Source organism: Geotrypetes seraphini, chromosome 1 (genome assembly GCF_902459505.1).
Source record: "Geotrypetes seraphini chromosome 1, aGeoSer1.1, whole genome shotgun sequence".
In the NCBI taxonomy this organism is placed as follows: Eukaryota; Metazoa; Chordata; class Amphibia; order Gymnophiona; family Dermophiidae; genus Geotrypetes; species Geotrypetes seraphini.
Genome location: NC_047084.1, coordinates 220,535,902 through 220,545,443, shown reverse-complemented (window position 1 = coordinate 220,545,443; position 9,542 = coordinate 220,535,902). Strand labels below are relative to the sequence as shown.

Here is a 9,542-nt window from a genome sequence, read left to right as displayed (position 1 = left end):
CTAGAAAACCCAAACAGTTAACAAGCTTCTTTTGGACCACCATCCTTCCAATAAAGATCTTGTGCGATATCATTTTTTGAAAGAGTTTTATAAATCAAGCAAACCAAATAGAAGGTCTCAGCCTCAGGTGTAAAAGAATGACTAAACCATTTCCTGGTCTTATTTTTCTTTTTTTAAATTTCTTTATTCATTTTAAAGCCATAAGTAAGTGCAAAATAAAATACAATCATATAATTCTATAAAAGCACTTAAATACAATTACAATTATAATCTATGACAAAAAGATTACCACCCCCCCCATAATTATATCTAAGAACTACACTCAAATTGACAATTGAAAAATACATTCCAACCTGCCCTCCCACCCACCTACCCTGGACGTGTATGACCAAAGGGCATAATCAGCAATCATTCTTTGCAAAATTTTGTCAATGGCTCCCAAATCTTCAGAAACTTCTTATAATATCCCTAATGTATGGCCATATTACATTCCATCTTATAAACATGACAGAGAGACTCCCATCAAAAGGAATAGTTCAGTCTATCCCAGTTTTTCCAATTCCTTAGAATAAGCTGTATGGCAACCCCTGTCATCATCCTGGTCTTATTTTTCTAGTTCAAATTTGTTTTAAAAAAAACAAACCTCAAAAAAACCACTACTACATTAAAAGCGCGGATTTCTGGCCTAATGTCTATCTTTTCTTACCGTGAGTGTTGTGGACCCTGTTTTCACTGCCTTCTGCAATTTCGCCCCCCCTTTAAAAAAAAAAAAATAACAGAAGCTGAAGTCGAGAAGGAAGCGAATGCAATACCTCTAGGGCTTTTATGAAAACATCACGCTCATAACAAGACGTGTTCATTTTAGCTGACAACCAAATAGGTAAACTTTAAATCATGAATAATAAATCCAATTCCCAATGCCGTCCCAGGAATTGAAGTAAAGCATTTCTTCTTTCATTTCCTTTTATCTACTGCATATTTATAAAACAAAATATATTTCTGACATCTAAAGCACAGTCTTGAAGTAAGCTAAATAATATCATCCTGGAATTTCCTGTTCTCCCTGTCAAGAGCTTCACAAGCGAAATATACGATATAAAATCTTAACTTGCAGTTTAGTAACAATCGAAGATATTAATAATTATATAAGAAGAGAAATAAGACCAGCGTACATAGGTGGGAAAGAAACCCCAATGACTATTTATGAGCTCTATATAGAATCTCTTCAGAAATTCTCTCCTTTTTGTGTATAATGCACAGAAATAAAGGTTCTGTGCAATCCAGTGGAGTAATATAAGACTTACGTTTTTATTTCTAAAAATCTGTTATCATTCGTAAACAATAGTAGCAACTTATAAAAGCAAAAATTGTTCTAAACAGCTTTATTACTGTAGTCTGAATGGCAAAGTAATGGGTACACTGCTGTTGCTGTGCATTTGGTTTTACAATGCACTCTCCTTCCCTACCCGAAAAAAGGACCCTATAACCACCTAGGGCTCCTTTTATTCACACGCTAACCCCCGCGCTAGTCGAAAAACTACCGCCTGCTCAAGAGGAGGCGGTATCGGCTAGCGTATCCGGCGGTTTAGCGTGCACTAGTACGTGCGTTAATTCGCTACCGTGGCTTCATAAAAGGAGCCCCTAAACTCCAAAAGTGATTTATTTGCATGCTAGATTATTCAAGTTCCTCTTCCTCTGTCATGGGTCCCAGTGCATCTATGTATTGCAGTGTGAATGAAATCCTCTGTGCCATGTTTTTGTTATTTAATGTCAAAGTTTATTCGATTTTTTTTTTTCAAACAGTTAGAAGACAAAACATTTAAAATTTATGCTGAAAATCATGCACATTCAGGAAATGCCAATGATACATAGCAATTACACGTAACTGAATGCGTTTGGAAAAGTTAACAAAGTTAAGAATTTAAGAACAGTGCATTTAACGTCAAGTTTAAAACAACATCCTGAGGGAAATATCATCAATACATTCAAAACTGCAGTCATGCAGCGTCACAAATCTCCACAAAACTTTCTGCAGCCATGGTAAGCAGGGCTGGGAAATTCTATCTAATCTTCAATTTAGACTTTGCTTTTACACAGTAGCTGCCCAGCAGGCCAATGAACACTGAAATAAGCATAAAATTAGTTTGAAGGACGATAACACACAATAGTTCTGCATATATGGCTTCTACGAACAAAACACTTCAACATTACTCAACATTTCAATACTGTGGGTAACAAATTTACTGTTCAAATTATAGAAGACAGGGTGGGTTCGTCCATCCTTTCCCTCCAGAGTCTGAACTAAACAGCGATTGAAAAAAAGCTGATAAGTGTCAATGGTAGAGATAATCCTCCTCTGGTGGGTTCCAGACAGTGAACATCATCCAGTAAATACAAAGATCGACTAATGCATTTTAATGCCTGCATACAACCTACAAAGCAAGTTTACAAGGGACAGCTGAAAAAAGTGACAAGGTTGACAAGAGCCATGCCGAGCTCAGAATAGCCCTACCTATAAAATGCTGACTGGTGTAGACAGAACACATGCAAAATGAACAAGGCTCCAACAATACAGTAGAAAAATCATGTTGGGAGGGGTTTTTGTTTTACAGGGCTATGCACAAACAACATACAAACAGTGGTGTAGTGAGGGTGAGAGGTATCTCTCCGCCACCCAAATCTCTGCCCCCTTGCTCCTTACCTGTTCCCTGCTACGCATGCCCTGAACCTCCCCCCAATACCTCTAACTTTACCGGCGCAAACAGCACCACCAACTTGCTGCCAGCATCGGCTCTCCTTCTGAGGAGTTATTTCCTAGGTGCAGGGCCAGGAAGTGACATCAGAGGGAGAACTGGCAAGCAGTAGGTTGGAGTTGCTCATGTGACAAAGAACTAGAAGTGGGGTGGGGGATAAGTGAAGGTGCGTGTGCGGTGGGGAGTTGGAAGCAGCAGGGAAGGCAGAGACGGGGTGCCAACACCTGGGGTGGACCACTCCCCTTGCCACCCTTACTATGCCACTGCATGCTATTTGTGCAGAGTAGCTCCATAACAGAGCAATGGCTAGGCACAGCTTCTCCCCCTGCCTGCAGCCACCGTTCTCCTCCTCTGCAGAGGGTGGCTGCTAGCTCTCAGCTGGTCAGGGCTCCAGAGCCACTATCAGCTGGGCAGAGGGAAGGAGAACAGCAGCTAGTTGCAGGCTAGGTTTTTTGTTTGTTTGTTTATTTAGAGAGGCACAGATGTTTTCTGTGTGTTATGTAAGTGCACAACACACACACAACAGCTACCGGCAGCTCCAGAGCTGCTGGTAAAATTTCATTGGAAGGGGGGGGGGGCTCTTTCCCTTTCATGCATTACAAGGAAAGCTCATTAGAATACAGCTGCTCTCCCTGCTGGCTGAGTTGATCCGGACAGGGAAATCCCCATCAGCTGAGCCAGCAGGACTTCCCAAAGTCACTGGCTTCAGGATTTCCCCTGCACTCAGCTGTTTGGGGCTTCCCCTTCCAGCTCATCAGCTGTCCACTCCCTCCTGCCTGAGGAGGCCCCCCCCACCCAAAATTAGCAGGAGGGTTGCCCACTCCTAAGGAACCCCCTGACACCCTCCCACACCTGAAATCAGTGGGAGGGGCCTTAGGCACCTGGGCCAATCACAGCCTTAAGCCCCTCCCAGTGCATCCCATGATTTACCGAAAAGGAGAAAGCCTGCCATTTTGAAGAAGCAGGCCTGCTAGCAGGAGGGAGTGGGCATCCATCTTGCCAGTCTTCCATTCAAGTTATGGGGGGGGGGGGGGAGCTGTCAGAAGGGTGTCAGGTATCCCTCCTACTGATTAGCAAAAATGGTAGGGGGTGTCAGGGGGGCTGCTAGCATGGAGGGGTTGGAGGTCTTTTTTCCCCCCCCAATGGGTGCAGCTGTGTGTTAGGCACATATAACAGCTGTGCCCATTAAAAAAGAAAACCAAAAAACAGCTGATTGGAGCTTCCACTGCTGGCTCAGGGCTCTGGAGACAGCAGGGGAAGCCCAGAATCAGCTGAAAAGTGGGTCTGAGCTCTAACCTTATTTTTCTGTTAGTGCCATGGCAGGTCAGCACTCAGGCACTGACAGGAAAGTAAGGCAGCAACAACTCAGATTCTGCCAGTAAATTTTGCTCGTAAAAAGTGGGCAAAACGTTTAGAGCATTACATGGAGTACTCATTAGAATACTAATAAGCTTCTTGTAATGCATTAGCATAGGATTCTCGGTGGCCACTATGACAATCGGTAGCAGTCACGGAGAACCCTGTAGAACAGTGGTCTCAAACTCAAACCCTTTGCAGGGCTACATTTTGGATTTGTAGGTATTTGGAGGGCCTCAGAAAAATAGTCAATGTCTTATTAAAGAAATTACAATTTTGCATGAGGTAAAACTCTTTATAGTTTATAAATCTTTCCTTTTGGCTGTCTTAATAATAATATTGTAATTTATAGCTAAAGAGACATATGATCAAGAAACTGTTTTATTTTACTTTTGTGATTTATGATAAACATACCGAGGGGACAGAGACAGAGAGGGAAAACTGCTTGAGTACCTGAATAAATGCATGTAAACCGTTCTGAGCTCCCCTGGGAGAACGGTATAGAAAACTAAATAAATAAAATAGTACCTGGCGGGCTGCATGTGGCCCCCTGGCCGCGAGTTTGAGACCACTGCTGTAGAGCATAGGCAGGAGAGTTTCCTTGCAAGTAAGACTGGTTAAAACTAGTTTTACTTGCAAGGAAACCTTTTGTGCATCTGAGCCTCAGTAAGATTAATTCTAATATGTTATTTCAATGACATGCTTTAATTCAACAACAACAAAAAGGAAATGTCTTTACGGGTGGGCCAAGCAATTACTTCTACTTGTGTAATATAAACTCCCAAATCAAGAAGAATTTCAGCTTGAAAAGTGCTGTGCTGTACTGTGGCATTAGAGCGCTCAATAAAACCATTACACTGATGATTTGGATTTAAATAAAAACACGAATAGCTACATTTCAATAAAAAATTGTAGCCCATACATATTTGAGCTTCCCAGGTATCTGCCTGAGGTGTGATTAAAATGATTATAGTGGCGCACTGGTTAAAGCTAAAGCCTCAGCACCCAAAGGTTGTGGGTTCAAATCCAAGCTCCTCTCTGTGACCCTGGGCAAGTCACTTAATCCCCCCATTGCCCCAGGTACATTAGATAGATTCTGAGCCCACCGGGACAGCCAGGGAAAAATGCTTGAGCATCTGAATAAATTCATGTGAACCGTTCTGAGCTCCCTTGGGAGAACAATATAGAAAATTGAATAAATAAATTTAGATGTGATACATCATTATGTGGCAAAGAGAAAATATTCCCTATATACACAGAACATGTGTACAATTTCTTTTTCTTACTAGAACTTGGTAAGATCCCCACCCTATTCTGGCAATATTATATGAACAGTTCTAAAACTGTCTATGATATTTCATATACCGCCTTTCTGTGGTTACAATCAAAGAAGTTTACACATTATATACAGGTACTTATTTTGTACCTGGGGCAATGAAGGGTTCAAGTGACTTGCCTGAAGTCACAGGGAGTTGCAATGGGAATCAAACCCAGTTCCCCTGATTCTCAGGTCACTGCATTATTAGGCCACTCCTCCACCCCAATGATTGATATCAAACAAGCAGCAGTATTCTGGCAAATATCTTAGCTAACCATCACTGGCACATCCACTGTGTGTATGGAATTAATTAGCACAGGGTTTCTTTAAAAGACATATCAAAGCCATGATGTACAACAGCCTGCTTTATGCTTGATGTCAATTATTTGGTCATTGCTCAAAAGCAGATCTTCAGATTTTTCAAACCCTCTAGAACCTGAAATACTGTATATTTAGTAATGTTTATACTGATAAGGGATATAAGTACAGCACATGCATTCAGTTACAACATCTATTGAAATGAGTGGCAAAAAGTCAATTGGATCACTACTGTTTTGAAATTAGGTACATAAAATCAAGTACTGCTTACAGTAGCCAAATACAACACATTTTGTTTCCAATGTGGTAAAAATATAATTTTGTTTTCACTTAAAAAATAACACTTGCATGGCAGCAGACAGCATTAACTGGCCTTCAAAAAATCTTGTTCTATTTTTTTGAAAATGCCAATATCTCTAATCCTTCTGTTTAAAAGGGAAATTTTAGCCCTTTAAGGAGGGTTGGAATGGCCAAAATCTCTTACAGACGGACTGGTTTAATAGTTATCAGCTGCTCATTTTATTCATTGCTTCCTGAATAAATACCTAGCTTACTGTTTTATTCTGTGGCTAGTAGTAAGGTGGACCACTCTATTAAGCAATTATTTTATAATTACAGTTAGCAGATAAAAAAGCTGACACACTTGTGCCACAATCTAAGAAAAGGTACCAAGTCTTAGTGCATGCTTACTTGAGAAATAAGGCAACAATGCCAGTTGGGTTCTATTTAGTTGTTGAATTATATCGTCAATCGAAATGGTATATCTCCGGCAAATTAAATGATAGAAAGATGTGGTTTGTTGCATTTGAATCAGCATCTTCTTGGTTACTTAGCCAGCTGAATAATTCATTTTCTATGACTTGGTTCCTTTTCTTGGATTATGACCCAAATAGTGCTGATAAACTTCTCAACAATATCAAAACTTAAGGTATATTGGATGCTTCTTGAAGACATATTTGCTGTTCTTGTAAGGAAACTGAACTTCTGTTTGGATAAACAGGTGTTTCCTTGATTAAAACGAGTTTTACTAAAAGTGGTATGCTAAGATATCTCATATCCCACATAAATATATCTCAAGGTACCAGGTTCTGGGGAAAGATGAAGGAGGAATGTCTTTCCGGGTCACTATGCAATATAAAATGAGCAGTAGACAGGTGTTAAACCCTTTTGAGGCATGGGAAGAGCTGCCTCATATTTGTCTAGTAAAGAAGACATTGGGTTATACTAGTTGCATGGGCAGACCTAAATAGTAAGACTGGGGGCAGGAGTGTTGCAAGACATAAGGGCTCAAGTCAAAACCAAGTGTTATGAACAGCACTGAACTTGTTAATATCTATATTAGCTCCTTTGAACAGTCACTTTTCTAAATTATATATTGTAGATGTGAGTTTATTTCAGTAACAATGTAGTTCTAAGTTTCATGTGACACAACTGGTGTTAATGTCAAACTGTTAAAAAATAAGCTGAATGGTCTCAAAGTTGTGTGGTCTGCTGTCATATGATTAGGTGAATGGATTTTTTTACACTGGTTATTCGTATCATTACCAAAAAACCTAAACATTTCACAGAATTAATATTCAGGCCAAGACTAAGAATTCTTTCACCAATATAAAGTGGTTTAGGTAAAATGATGATATATGGCATTTACCAGCATATTTTAAAAGGATGCCAGTTGTGAGTAGAACTACATAAAAATATGAATGACTTATTTCTGCATAGGTATTCTGGAAAAAAGCAAAAGAAATCATTGCTCATTTATACTAAATTGGCAATGAATACAAGAAAACCATCACCTCAGATTTTAAAAATGGGTTTCAAATATGCACTTGAATTTATTTTGTATGAGGTTTTTGAAAAACCTTCATGCTGATTTTATTTGACAAAAGGGAAAAGTAGGAGGGATGTTCTTTTGCTTGGGTTGTTGATGTGGAAAAAGAGAAAAGATTTAGAAAGAACAGGAAAGTTTGGAAAAGACATGGACTATAAAGGTTTTACTGTATATATATATGCAATAAACTTACATGAACAAATATACCTAATAGCTTTCTTGCAATTGGCTGTTTTTGTAAGGAAATTTAACTTCTGTTTGATGAAAATTAGTTTTACTAAAAGTTTCTAGCTAACTGATCCAATGTCTCTTACATGTACTGTAATTTGCTTAAGGGTGCAAGCACTACTCAGGTCTAGGAAACTATTGAATGCTAACAGAGAAAGAATGTACACAGCAGAAGTAAATAAACTATGACAAAGCAAAGTGAAATGAATTTAGATGTTTGCAAATGGAAGCACCACACGCCACAGGGGATGGCATCAGCTCTAAGCAGGCACTTTGAATTCACACATCTTTTAAGGGATCAGAGGAGCCAGGACCACAAAGAAAAGCATAATGCCATCATGATTTTAAAATATGTTCCATAAGAGCAATCTGAATCAGAGTCATACACTGTCTTCTTGCTCTATCTTTCTCAAGTACAGAGAATCAAGCATGGGATCTCCGAAACAAGCCTGATATTTAACTTTATTAGCAAACCAGTGAGGAAATGAGAACACTGCTAAATTTCTTTGGCAAACATTTATTAGATCAGTTTGACACAAAATCTAAAACATTTTGGCCTGGATTCTACCGTCGCTTAACTTAAAAGCTTTAATTGGTGCAGTAATTGACTGCGCCGTCAAAAACAAATTCAAAAGTTGTTAGAAAGTAGGCGCTGAAATCACATCTAAGCATGGTGCCTAGCAGTGCCTAAGATCAAAATAGGCATGGTTAGGGACGGAGATGACCTTAGGTGCCACTATGCACGATTCTCCATCAAACTTAAACACCAGTAAAACCCTGGCCTACATTACCAGCGTTTAAGTTTTCAGTAGCTGCGATTCTGTTAATGGTGCCTACACATGATTGACCCACAGCCGGTGCCATTTTTGAAGGCGCTGGCTGATGCAGGCGCCATTTACAGAATCTGGGTCTTTTTAATTCTTCAGCAGTGAAGGGAGTTCATTTCCTAAAATCTGCTGGTTTCGAAATCCCACAGAAATCAAAGGCTTTTGCTTGCAAGTCAATAAAATATATATAGTATTCAACATTTGCAACTGATTTTGCTGAAAAGCAATCATGCTACTTGCTCGTCTTGGAAATTATGATATGTGGTTATGTCTAATTCTAAAACAGCCCCCTTGCAAATTAGAAATTGGGCAGGCTACATGGTAAAATCTGACTTCTCTTTAATATAGAACAGAGAAATATTTGTTAAAAAGTTGAAGTGGTTTGTTACAGTACAGTTGCACAGTATTCATGTCCTTACAATAATGAGACAGTACATTATGCACAGATGCTTGAGGATCTCCAAGATGAGATCTAACAGTTGGGCCTAACTGAATCATTGTGGTTTGTCTCTCTTCACCATTCGTCTTGTCTTTGCTTTGTGGTATCATATGCTCTGATCACTTCAGACTGTGAAACAATTCCATTTTCATCTTGAGAGAATGCATATCCATCTAGAGAGGCAAAAGAGGAAAATTGTTACTGATTTGTTACCAATTAGCATTCACATTACTATTAGGAGTGAGCTCTCAATACGGGATTAAACCTTTATAGTAAAGGACTGCATAAACAGAGGCACCCAAGTTATTGCTTCTGTAGTTGTGAGGTCAAGAAAGGCTTGATGCAGTGTTACACATTCCTGGAAGTTAGGCTTCATACCTCACTGAAAATGCTCATCCTCTTGATCACAGCATTACTTTGGATGTTAGAAGCAAACACAGTGCTTGAATTTAAGAATGGCACATTATACATCACT

General features: G+C 39.4%; 1 protein-coding gene across 6 annotated transcripts in view; it reads right to left on the bottom strand.

The window, feature by feature from the left end:
* Window positions 1-8,302: 8,302 nt before the first annotated feature.
* Window positions 8,303-9,542, bottom strand: part of ATP8A1 (ATPase phospholipid transporting 8A1) — a 449,033-nt gene continuing 447,793 nt past the window's right edge. For all 6 annotated transcript variants that reach the window (XM_033946346.1, XM_033946365.1, XM_033946336.1 and 3 more), the window contains one exon: window positions 8,303-9,240. In XM_033946346.1, coding sequence (XP_033802237.1) covers window positions 9,143-9,240 — 98 coding nt within the window. In that variant the 3' untranslated portion in view covers window positions 8,303-9,142. The remainder of the gene's footprint in view (window positions 9,241-9,542) is intronic.